The sequence below is a fragment of the Myxine glutinosa genome, chromosome 1 (assembly GCF_964187855.1).
Source record: "Myxine glutinosa chromosome 1, kmMyxGlut1.1, whole genome shotgun sequence".
NCBI lineage: Eukaryota > Metazoa > Chordata > Myxini > Myxiniformes > Myxinidae > Myxine > Myxine glutinosa.
In genome coordinates this window covers 106908291-106921358 of record NC_136261.1, presented here as the reverse complement: position 1 = coordinate 106921358, position 13068 = coordinate 106908291, and the positions used below count along the sequence as shown (strand labels likewise).

Sequence of the window (13068 nt, the reverse complement as noted above, 5' to 3'; positions counted from 1 at the left end):
ACGACGCCAGGAATGAAGTTTCACTGAGCTATTTATTTTCAGCTCACTCGAAAGAACTCAAAAGCACTGAATCAGCCCATCAAACGGGCGGCAATTTATAAGTAAAGTTCAACACACAAAAGCCACGCCTCTCAGGCGGGGCGTGGTATGCAAATAGGTAAGCCAAGTGTTCGCCCGGGAAAGGCAAGTCTGGACACGCCCGGGCGAGTCCGGACAAGTGACCGCTCGCCGGTTGCGTCATCGGCCGGTGCAAGGTAATTGTGTCATGCTTCCGGTAACCGCTACAATCTTCTATATATTAAAGTAGCGGCAGTTTTGTGTCAAGCTCTGTCATTACGTCTATTTTCAAATAAAGTATCAAACAAGCCCCGCTATACCGTTGTTCGACTTTTGGTCTTGTTTTTCTCCACCAATTTATCCCGAGGTGATGCTCAAGAAATTTAATCGTGATTGGATGAAGTTTTGTACTTGTCAAATTATGACATCATAATGGAGGATCCTATGACTTCATCATTAACAAATGTTATTCCCCATGGAGAGTTCTTTACAATGAGCCATGTCTCAATGTCACAATTTTTTTCAATCAAGCGCTTTCGGAGATATAGAGGTGCAAAGTGTTTCGGTTTTTCCAAGATGGCGCCTGCACCATGTTCATCTATATTCTATATGAATATTTTCAAATGTTTGTGTGTTTGCTTGTGTGTTGTTCTTTCACAGCTGAACTGTAGCAGCTTAAGGCCCCAAATTTTGGGTGTAGGTACTTCAGAATCTGGCCAAGGTTTTACACTACCACACGCTATCCTTGACGGCTGCTTTGAGGACACCAATGGCTACTACAAAGTATATTGGGTTGAAGGGCCAGACAGCACTGCTGCCGACCTGCAGGCAAAAGGGACCCACCATTAAGTCAATAACTCCACCACTTTTCTATGTCCAACACATCCCAAAACCAATGCTGGGAAAAGCTCACCAGCCGATTTGCGCCAGGAATCCCCCCACCCCTCGGGGCAGTGCCAGATAACCCCTGCTAAGGTTAAATATTAAATCCAGAACTTTCCATTTACAACAGCATGTCTCAATTCTTTCAAGTCCTCTTCTTCTTGTTTTTCACAAAGTTTCCTTCCCAAACCCGTCAAACTCACAAACTCTCGATCCATCGACTGTGCCACCTTACCAGCAGCATAACTTTCCTCTGTGCCTTCAATAACCGCTCATTTCATCCCTCATACGTTTGGCTTTGTGTATCGGAAATGGGGATCATGAGAAGTCCAGTCTGCAGAGGTTGCCTGCATACAACCATAAACAACGCTTCATGTCAATTAATGGTTTCAAATCCCTCCTCGTTAGTAACCTCCCTCTCGTCATCTGCATGCCAACGTCCTCCGAATCCCACCCCTTCTCTTTCTGGACTTGGCAACAACCAACTTTGTGCTAATGCCTCCTGTTCTTCCTCTGCTCCAATTGGCTCATCTGAGCATGAGCTTGTGAGAGTAAACATCTCTTTGGCTATTCTCAGAGAGTCCTCTCAGCAGCAGCAAATCTGGCAGTTCATTCAGGTTGACTGACCCCATTTCACTTCAGAATTGGTCTTGTATTTCTTCTGCCCTTGATATCAATTTGGCCTGGGAATAGTTTCACAGAAACCTACTCTCTCTCATGCACAGATTCATCCCATCTTGTCTTCAGTTATTCTACCCTTCCTACCAACAACGGTACAATTAATCATGCAGTGAGGCAGTTGCCTTGAAACAACCTGCCTTCTCTTCCTGGAAGGCAAATGTGACCAAAGACAATCTCAGATCATTCCACAAAGCCCACAATAATTGTGTGTCCACTCTCAGGAAAGCCAGAAAACGACACCTGTCCAACATCAAGATTGAACTTTCAAACTGGTCTCCCTCCTCCAAAACCTGGTGGCACCTTGGTAAGTCCATTTATGATGTATGCTCCCCCTCCCTTTCCTCACTTCAAAGGGCATCGCAGTCCATTCTGCTCATGAGAAGCCCAAATTCCTCAATTCTGTTTTTGCTTCCAAATATTGTGTTCCCAAGCCCTCTCCCACTCATTGGACCCACGCTACCCAGTCACACCCAGCTGCTTTTGGATTCTGCATCTTTTGCACCTGAGAAAGTGGAGAAGTTTCTGACAACTCTCAACTCTCGTTCTGCAAATGGACCGGACAACATCAGGTCACACACTGTAAAAAAAATGTTCTGCTGCTCTTGCACATCCTCTTTCTGCTATGTTCATCCTATCGTTTGCACAAGGTCATCCTCCATCTGCTAGGAAGTCAGCCAACATCACTGCATTACATAAACATGGGAGAAAAAAAACTGATCCCCTTAACTACTGACCTATCAGCTAAGTCATGGAATCTATCATCGCAGTGTATATTAAATCCTTCCTTTCCTCCAAAGTTTAGCCTCATCTCAAACCATCAGTTCGGATTCAGACCCAGTCATTTTACATTGGACTTGCTGCTTCTGTTCTCCCAAAAATGGATGGCGGCCCTTAATGTCAGACATGAGATCAGGGCTGTCCTTCTAGCTCGAGTATTCAATACAGTCCGGCACCCTGCCTTTTAAAAGATAGTCTACCCAGTACCCAACTGTATAGCCATCTATATACTTCATCTCCAAACTCTCTGCCTATGCCGTATGGCATTCAAACCTATCTCCACACATGGCTTACAAACTTCCTCTACTCTCAGAACCAATGCATGGCTCTCAACGGGATCCTCTCATCTTCTCTCCCTGTTGAGGCTGGAGTGCCCCCAGGTAGTCTTCGGGGACCCGTCCTATTCCTAATCTGAAAGGATATTTGACTCTCTGGAAAATCCCCTTCATGTCTTTGCTGATAACTTCCTCCTCTGTCGTCCTTCATCCTTCACATCCCTCATCCTTCAGGTGGGCAAGCAGCCTCTTTCCCCACTACAGACCTTGATATAATTTCAAGCTAGTCAAACACTTGGCATATGTCTTTCCATCCTGACAAATATCACACTCTCACTCTGTCTCTCCAAAAAGAACGTCTGGTGAACCCTCCCATTTACTTCCTTAACAACCCTCTTAAAGTTCAATCTCTCAAACGTTTGGGCCTCACGATGAAACATGATCCTTCTTGGACAACCCACATGTCGAAATTGGCTTCCAAGGGCAGTGCTAACTGGGCATCCTCCATCATGCAAAGTGGGCACATCTGAACTTTTATTGGCCTACAAGCCTTCAATCCGCAGCTTAATGGGGTAGTGCTCTCCCCTTTGGGTTGCCGCCACTGCCCTACACCTGCCTTATCTCCCATTCCATCTTTTTCACCCCTGCCCTACACCTTTCACAAAGATGTATCCATCTTTTTCACATTCCCCTCTCCCCCCACCTACATTTTGTTTCTCTCAACCTTTGAGAAAGTTTTCTCTCAAACCCTCAACCTTGCTGTTGGTTAATGCGTCTCTGTCTGTCTGTCTGTCTGTCTCTCTCACTCCCTCTGTCTTGTTATTTTCGTTCTGTTGCTTCCTAATCAGTTCTGCATTCTTCCTACTGCTCGAGCCTCGACACTGTACAAAAAACAACTCCAACCATTACAGAAGGTATTTCAGGCTCTTTTCACAACCGCAGTTATAGATTTTCCCTTTCTGGCAATAAATTGCCTGGAAGTGTTATTTAATATTTGGGATAAACTCCCTCTTCATACTGTTCAAGGCCGCCATATTCAAATGTTGGGGAGCGTGGGTCAACAACGTGGGTGGTATTTGGTGGTATTCAAAATTCAAAATTCAAATTTGGTGGTATTCAACAACGTGGGTGGTATTCAAAAGGTCAACAACGTGGGTGGTATTTCTAAAATCGTCAATTTTCATCCGAATGACTTGAAATTTGAAGAGGATTTGCATATTTTGTTATTGAATTCAACCGCCAATTATTTTTAGAGTCCAATTTTTTTAGGGATTTCGCAAGTCTCGTGCTGTGCATGATGTCTTTCTTGTTTGTTTGTCTGTTTGTCACAATTTTGTCCACACTTTTCAATCAATCATTGGAATTTTTTTGTGTGTGTAAGTGACCGGCCAAGGACAGCAACGCACATTTTTGGTCAGGATCCGGATCCGAATCTGCGAATTTTTACCATTGAGAGATTGTGTTGAAAACTATAACTTGGTGGACAGGTTGAGTGTTTGACATGGAATAATTGATTCCATTTTGATGAAGATCCGAATCTGGATCCGGACATGAGAATTTTTATTTTTTAAAAAGTAATTGTTCATCTATGAGAGCTGGGGCTAAAATCTATTTTTTAAAGCTCCAAATTATTGCCCTTACTACTGTTGGGAAGGCAATGGCAAACCACCCAGTATAATCCTTGCTCAGGAAGCTGCTTTGGAGGCACCAACGCTTTGTGAAGAGTACGGTACATCAGAGGGAAAGAGTCTTGCTCAAAATAAGCAAAAATTAAAAGGGTTCCTTCACTAGAATCAATTACAACTCTCATGATGCATTACACGTCCAGTGCATTTTTACACACAGGGAACTGATATTACCAAACACTGATATTTCATCTTTAGCATGTAATAAAAGACACATTCAATAAAATTACATGTTTTGTTCTACACAGGAATTCAACCAGTTATTATAATGCTTCAGAAGTGCACAATAAAAATGCAATGATTGTATTTAGTACACACACTCTCAATCTGATTCCACCACACCTCAACTTCATGTAAAGACTGAACTGTACATCATGCATCATTCTGGATGTCCCACTCCACTCTATTGCATTCCATTCCATTCACATACGCAATATATAGATGGCCCCAAAGGAAGATTTCTGTCAATTTGGATAAAAATCCCACCATTGGTTCATGGTACGAGCTTGCGGGAATAACTCTGGGCTCACTTAAAATGTTAGAATGAAACAGCACGAGCATTTTCAATGAGTTTTCTTATATACCAGGCCTGCCCAAAAAAAAAAGGATTCGATGGGAAAAAGTTAAGACTTTTCCAACCTGTTCTCAGCAGAGCAGAAGAAGGTCACCCAGGGGTTTCCAAGGCTTGCATCATTGGAGGGCGCCTTGTAGATAGCTTCAGAAAAGCATGTCAGCAGCAGTTTCAGCAACTCCGTGCTACCAACAATTCAAAGCACAAGTTAGATGTGTATCACCCTCTGCCCAGCAGCTATGTTCAATCAACCATGAAAAAGAGAAAAGAGCAAGAAATTAAATGGCTGGTAATCAAAAAAATGAGCAGAACGATGAGAGAATAAAGATTTTATGAACGGAATAACAAACATGAATGGCTTTCCAATATTTCCATTCATCAGCGATGCCAATACATACCGATTGGAATCATGCAGGTAGTTGTGCGGAGGCGAGTGCGCAAATCCGACACCAGCTTCCCAGATGTACTCACAGCTGTCTACAGCTGAGACCTCCTCTGCCGTGTCCTGAGGAGTTTACAACGGTAATAATAAGCACATTGTATGGTGCAGTATTACATTTTTCTAAATAACAAAAACAAACTGGCAAGTACAGTAAAATCTCATAGAGCAAAATTATATGGGGATTGGCCTATTCCAGGTCATTAAATAATATCTGCACATCTTAAATATGACCTATCCCTCAAAATTCCCCCTTCCCCTTACTTATAGAAGAGCAAGTTATAACTGATAGTGGAACACAGACAAGGGAATGAATCAACAGGAAGAGGAGAGGGAGGGAAGGAACTAAAGCTAGCATGTAAAATGGTTGTTAGGAAAGAGTAATGAGGGTAATAAATATTATGGATCAGAATTGGGGATGACAAGAGTGGTGGGGCACTGCTTGCACTGGTGGGGCACTGCACTGCACTGCTTAATTGATTATTGGGTAAAGTCCAAGAACGTTGTTTCCCAAACTGGGAGGGGGGGGGGAGGAGGAAGGGGACTCCCTTCTGGGGTGCGAGGCAGCCATAGGGAAGGCATGAGGTAATGTGAAAAAATTCATTTTTAATGTCGATTTTGGCTTAATTATGTAATTATTTTATATTAATCCTGTTCATTATATAATAGCAGACATGGATTTGTCCCCCCCATTGGAGGAAGACCCTCTCGTGCTCAGGCTGTTGGTGCTCCTATGGTTGGCAGCGAGTGCCCGGAAGCATTGATGGAAAGGGGGTGGCAATCATATGTGTGGGAAAATTGCACGCTTGGTCAGGGTCGCCCAGATAGCTCAGATGGCAGAGCACTGGTGCGGTTTTCCAGAGGACCTGGGTTCGATTCCCGTTCTGGGCATGTGATTTTCCCCACATACATCAATTTAATTTTGAAAGTTGCATATTCCCTACAATCACAAGCTGATAAATCCATACACAAATAAGCAATGAAATGATGACAGTCCTCACCACACCATTCTGCGGTATCAAATGCACAGTGAAGTCTGGACAGAACAGCAAATCAGCGATGGCAAGAAGCAACACCTCAGCGAGTGGACGAGCCCCTTCCTCACCATCCTCACCCACAGGTTCACCTTCACTCTAAGACAAACAGACATACATTAATCCTATTTCCAGATTTCTGTCTTTGTAAGATGGTTTTACATTTCTGAATAAAAGCCTCCACCCCCATTACTTCTTCCCTTCCTTCAAACCTTCACACGACTGGGTAAAGAAGACCAGAAGAAGCCAGTCCAGTCAGGGTCTTCAAATACATATGGCAAGACTCGTATGAGCAGGCGAGTTGCATTCAACACCACCTGTCGCTCACGGTTACCTTGACTGCCTGTTGCTGCTCCTGTTGCAAGCTTTTCGACTGCCTACAAAGTGGAGCAAGTCAGAGGAAACAGACGAGGACATAATAATAGGATATAAACTTTAGACAAGGGGGATGATGAAAAACTTGGATGTTGTATTATGGAGAAACGGGGAAATGCAGTATGTCATTCAATTCCAAGGAAGTTCATGCCAATATACTGATATGCAACAACAACACTATTTTCAGTATTACTTCAGAATGACATGTTGAGCCAAAACATAAACACCAGCTTGCTTTAAGCATTATGTTTGAAGCTAACACCTTAAAGCAGAGAGTGGCCAAGTTTGATGGGGACTCCTCACGCACAGCTCGGATCTCAGCGGCTGGGACCAGCGCAAACACATCTTGTACAGGTGTGGAGGCATCTGCCCAGAACTGGTCCCAGAATCCATCATCTGCCGCCTCCACTGGCTGTACGGACAAACAAAATGATATTTATACACTTTAAAACTTGTAAGAGGTAGCATAAAGCAAGGCTCTCCTTGACAGCCAGAGTGCCAACATCTCTTCCAAGAAAAGTGGAAACTTTTCGCATATAAAGTGAGCGGTCCGCTTATCAAGGACATTTACGTAAACGTTCCAATGACACTATACAAGGGGCCAATGGAATGGCTCATAGGGAGCAAACCCACCTTTGAGATGTTGAGTCTGGGTTCCATTACCACTACAAACTGTTGCCCTGGTGCTTTGCAGGCAGGGCGTCAGATGGGACGTCAAGCCGGGGTCCTGCCTGGCAGAATTTTCTGGGGATGTTGAAGTGTCTTTTGCAAACAGTAGGCCGTTGTGTGCTGGCTCCTGAGCCAAACTCCAGACCCTGCCCTAAAGAGCAGTAGGGCTTCATGACGGTTGCCTTATAGCGGTACTTGCCGGGTTGTGAAGATTCAGAGTGGCTAGGCCTCCGATGAGCTGACAGGATAGCCTTAAAGGTATCCACACTTGCCTCTGAGCTGTCTTGCCTGGATTGGAATCTCAGGCCAGCTATAAACTGTCATCCTGGTGCCTTGCAGGCAGGGCAAGGCATCAATGTTTGTGCCATCCTTTCAACAGCCATTAAACTGGGTGTCCCATCTTCCAGCATTAGTTGGTGAATGTTGAAGATCACACAGAGTCCTTCACGAAGTCGCCGAGTTATCGCCCACACCATGACCAAATTCCAAATTCCTGCCCTGACTGACTGACTGACTGACTGACTGCTGGGAAGGCAACTTGAGCAGCACCAAATCTCTGTCAAGAGTATATATTGCACATGTCATCTCATCTGCCATCCTATATTACACAACATATTGTCAGTTGTTTTTCCTGCTGCAGTGAGTTCGTTTTCCATTTTTGTCTATCTATATTCTATATACATTTACAGTAAGTCGTAAGTCGTTGATCCATCCGTTAAAGAACAGATTTGTTTTGGGATGATCCGTGTCCGCACGGAAAGCACCCTGTTTCTGTCGTGGGGACTCGAACTGCCAATTGGGTGCCAGGTGTGGGGGAGAACCAGCACGTCGCTTAGCCGGCCCAGACGTTCCACCAGAGCATGGTCACACCTGCCTCTCCCTCCCCGTAGTCCCTCCACTCTCACCTCACAGCATGAAATCTTCTACAGGGTTTTTCAAAAAAAGTGATACAACTTTAAACGTTTATTTACAAAGAAACAGAAACCTCAGGGATGTGAATCAAACATTTCTTGAAAGCTTATGACATGGTATTTTCTATCACTGATTGCTATTGCAGTAAGTAACTGCTAGAGTTAGTGAGAGGCCAAGGTCTGAAATTGGCATTTACGCAAAATCCTTGTAATCGATGTTCTCGATGTGTGCCCCTCCGCGGTTCAGACAGGCATTGATCCTGACTCCAAAGTTCTGTCCATCTTTCCTATAGGTCTCATGTGGCACTGCCTGGAGGTAATCTGAAACCTCCTACATCAGATCATCCAGTGTGGCAGGGCGGTTGACGTAGACAGAATGGTACCCAGGGCAACGAGGCGGTTTCTGAAGATCTGTTGCAGGAAAGTGATGGTGTCACCAGCTGTATGCAGGGGTGCACCATCCTGCATAAACCAGGTCATGCTGAGCTGGTTTGGGGTGACCTTTTAGGCTAGATCATTATGGAACTGCTGGAGCACATCCCGGTAGCGAACACCATTGATCGTCACCATTCTCAAACCAGCAAGACCCGAGCATTCTCCATCTGGCATTGAAGGTGCAGAAGCATGTGACGGTAGGCCCTTTCAGGTACCTCTCAGTGATCTCCTCAGGTGGTTCTGCCCCCCAGAAAATGTTGTTGTGGTTGTTGATTTCGTCTCATACCACAGAGCCACCACTTTTGTCTTCTGCTCCACGGTCAATGGCATAGTTGAGCTACGGAGCTAGAAATCCCAGGGAACAAATACCACGATAACACCACCAAACACTCAAAAGGAAAACGGTATAGGTAAAAAAAAACAAAGAAATGGCAGGAAGTCAAAGTTGTATCAATCTTTTTGAAACACCCTGTATTTGTGTACATACATTATTTCAATCGTGTTCTGTATTAGGCCATGGGCCACATATGGTCCACGAGCATCCCCCCCACCTCTAAACCAAACCAACTTTTTTTGAAGCCCAGAGGCATACTAAACACGATTCCAAATGTTACCAAGAAAAATTTAGGGATGGTCATCAAAGGAGGAGCGACCAAGCGACCAAGCGACATCAAAAATTTTGATCATCAAAGGAGGAGCGACCAAGAAGCCTCCAGACTGGAAACAGTTCCTGTCAAATGACGAGAACAAACTTCAATTTATCCAGATGTTGCTCAGGTTGTGGAGAACGGATGAGTATGCCTCAAAGCTTCATGGACGAAACGTGATACTGATATGTGATGGGGTGCCACATAAGCTGACATCTGAAGATGGGACAACAACTTCATCACACTTATTAGATTCGATGACCTCATCACAAGAAGAAACAGACTCGAGGATTATACTCTACTGTGAGTATGCTCAAAGCAAGAACTTCAACTATGTGCGAGTGAAAAGTCCTGACACAGACGTCTTCTTCATTCTATTGCACTATGCACACCGACTGGCTGATATCACAGTCCTCTTTGACACAGGAACAGGGAATAAAAAGAAGCTGATCAATATCTCAGAACTGGCCCATAACTACTCCCACGAATACTGCACGGCTCTCATGGCTCTGCATGCCTTTTGCGGCTGTGATACAACAAGTGCATTCAGAGGGATAGGAAAAGTAAAGCCTATGAAAACACTGCTGAAAATCCCTCGATATGTTCCAGTGTTGGCACAGCTGGGTGATACTTGGGACATTCCTTCACAGCTTCTGGATGACCTTGAAGCCTTCACATGTGCCATCTATGGTAGACCAAGGGTTTTAAAAGTGGATGACCTGCGACTCCTCAGGATAAATGAGCTATGTGCTCGTGATGAGATACTAACGCCTTCACAAAACATCGACATGGCCACTTTACCTCCCTGTAGAAGAAGCTTGCTTCAGCACATTGCGCGAGTCAACTATCAAGTGGGAATCTGGAAACGAGCACATATCCCTAAACCTGATGTTCCGCTGGCACACAATGGCCACGGATGGACACAAACAGACGAGCATCTCGAACCTCTGTGGTATGACGGAACTATGTTGCCTGCACAACTCTCGGATCTAGCCCGTACCGTTGCTCCTGGTACAGTCAACGACGACGATAACGACGACGACGACGATGATGATGATGATGCACTCATGGCTGAGAACAGTACCCTGGATGGAGATGAAACAGACAGTGACATAGAATGAACACTAAATCATGTTTATCCATGTTTCAAATTTGTCTATAATGTAATTGATTAACCAGATGTGTTCCTGTGTTTTATGTTATATTTGATATGTATAATTCAAAATGAAATGTCTGTGTGTCTGTGACCGCCGATGGCTGTGGGCACCACACCCGGGCAAACGGCTTATTGGTGGGTGTGTGTGTGTGTGTGTGTGTGTGTGTAGGTGTGTGTGTTTAGGGGTGTGTGTGTGTGTGGTTTTTTTAGTATTGTGTGTGTAACAAACATGTTTAGCAGAATATGTGTACATTCTCTTTGTCAAAGCTTTGAGGGTTAAGCGATTTTTGGCACTATGTGATGGCCATATTGGATAGAGTCACAACTATTGATTAAAATAAATAAACATGTTTGCTTAGTATCTTGTATTCTCAACAAAAGAAATTTAAAATCAGTTTAGTATATATGCATATAAAAACGTTATGTAATATAGGTATTGCTGTGCAACTGGATTGTTAATATAGTACATGTTAACGTTCCAAAACGTTGAATCTAAAACATTCAAATGGCTGTTATTTCAGATTGGCTCTTGTTAGAAAAAATATGAAGGTATCGCCTGAAAGCAAATGTAATACACGATGAAGAGATTAATACAACATTGAAAAGTTTCCATGTAAATAAATGTTAAAAAATCTGATTGTGAAATAAATACCAATATTTCATTGAAGAAGCAGTCGCGGGTTGAATTATTGTGTTCCGCAGAGCTGTTTATTTAACTAGTTGTCCCAATAGTTTCATTTACCACATATTCAAAAAGAACAGCTCATAATCTTTCATTTGGTATATCATATATTGAAATAGGAGCTATTTGAGGCCTCTGGTGGAAGATTATAATCAGTAGTCAAAGTTCGGTCGACGTCGGAGAGCGTCGGCATAATTATGAGGGTACCCTACTTTGTTGAGCCGAAATGGGCATTGCATCCCTAAATTTTTCTTGGTAACATTTGGAATCGTGTTTAGTATGCCTCTGGGCTTCAAAAAAAGTTGGTTTGGTTTAGAGGTGGGGGGGATGCTCGTGGACCATATGTGGCCCATGGCCTATATCGATTTGTCTAATTTTCGTTTCAAATATGTACTTAAGTGAAGGTTAAGTTACGTTAAGGGACAAAAAAATTTTCCCTGGCAACACATCTCCCCATTATAACACTATATGGGAAAATAGATAATGTACAGCACAGTATACCGTGTGTTTCGTATAACGTGGGCAGCTTTTAGGAATTCATCCACGACATAAATCGGTGACTTGCTATATTTGAACGCTTGTTTACGATTTTCTTATAATTCATCGTATTATCAGTGAAACACAGGCAGTATGTGCATGCCACTCACAATGGTCAGCAGGTTTCATCCTCTTTCAATTGGTTTGTCTCCAACATTTGAATTATTGCTTTTTTTTTCTTCTTTTTTTCTTTTTTTTATACGAAGGATTTCTTTGTGCAGGATAAAAAGGACAAATTGCCATGAAAAGTACACGTGAATGGGAAACATACCATTCCAGGCATGTCTGTGTTGTATTTGTGTACATGTCATCTAGCTCTAACCAGTTTAAATATAAAGCAGATATGTGATCGAGAGAAAGTCAATAGAAAATAAAAATAGGAGCACAGTGCCAGTAATGATTAAATTGCTCCCCCAGCTCTCTCTGTGCTCTGTCCCCCCAATATTCCTACAGGTCACACAAGATATGCCAGCAACCCTCTTATGGTTAAACTGCCAAAATCTAAGCTCTCTGCTCACCTCCGCTCTTTCATTCCCCTTTGCTCCTGCCTCTGGAACAAACTCCCCCACTCCCTTCAATCTCACTCCTCCCTCCAGGTCTTTAAAACAGCTGTTAACCACCATCTCTTATCCTCCCCCATTCAAAACATTGATCTTTTCTACCCCCGCTAATTCACCCCAGATACCCTTGTTCAAAATTCCAACTTCTTTCCTGGAAGTCCTTGCAGTATCCATATGTTTTATACCTCTCCCACCTCCCCCCAAGCCCGCTCCCTCCCACAGCTCTCTCGATGTCCCTGCTCTCAAATGTTGCATTTATGTCCTTCCCCCTCTCTCCCCATCTTGTCTACCGTTCCTCTTATTTTTTGTTTTATGTGTCGGTTTGACTTTTTGTGCGATTTATGTTAGTTCTTTCACGAGCCTCGATCTTGTATACAAAAAACAAACAAACAAAAAACAATTATCAATTTTGATCTGCAAAATGCACAAGGATGAAAATAGTAAAATATTTTCATATTGGGGGGTGTTGGGGGGGGCTTTACAAAATGAAGAACAAAAGCGAGTAGTACAAATGTTGCAAAACAAATGCAGATAGGCCTTGCGTGCTCGCGTGCTCTCACAACCAGCCACAACAGCTCTCCAATACAACTATTGGGGACGCTTCTTCACAGTGGTTGTCCTCTCCCTCCCCTCCCAATGCAAGTCGGGGGCCAAATCTTCCCCAATCTTCTCTGTTGACCGGATTCGTCAGGGCA

General features: G+C 43.6%; 1 protein-coding gene across 1 annotated transcript in view; it reads right to left on the bottom strand.

Annotated features, from left to right (window-relative positions):
• The window catches only part of HID1 (HID1 domain containing), a 107551-nt gene that overhangs the window by 81723 nt on the left and 12760 nt on the right, over positions 1-13068 (bottom strand). Inside the window, exons 2-6 of the mRNA XM_068116764.2 lie at positions 7039-7188; positions 6614-6778; positions 6369-6500; positions 5327-5433; positions 4997-5113 (exon numbers count right to left, since the gene is read on the bottom strand). Of these exons, the coding sequence (XP_067972865.1) occupies positions 4997-5113; positions 5327-5433; positions 6369-6500; positions 6614-6778; positions 7039-7188 (671 nt within the window). The remainder of the gene's footprint in view (positions 1-4996; positions 5114-5326; positions 5434-6368; positions 6501-6613; positions 6779-7038; positions 7189-13068) is intronic.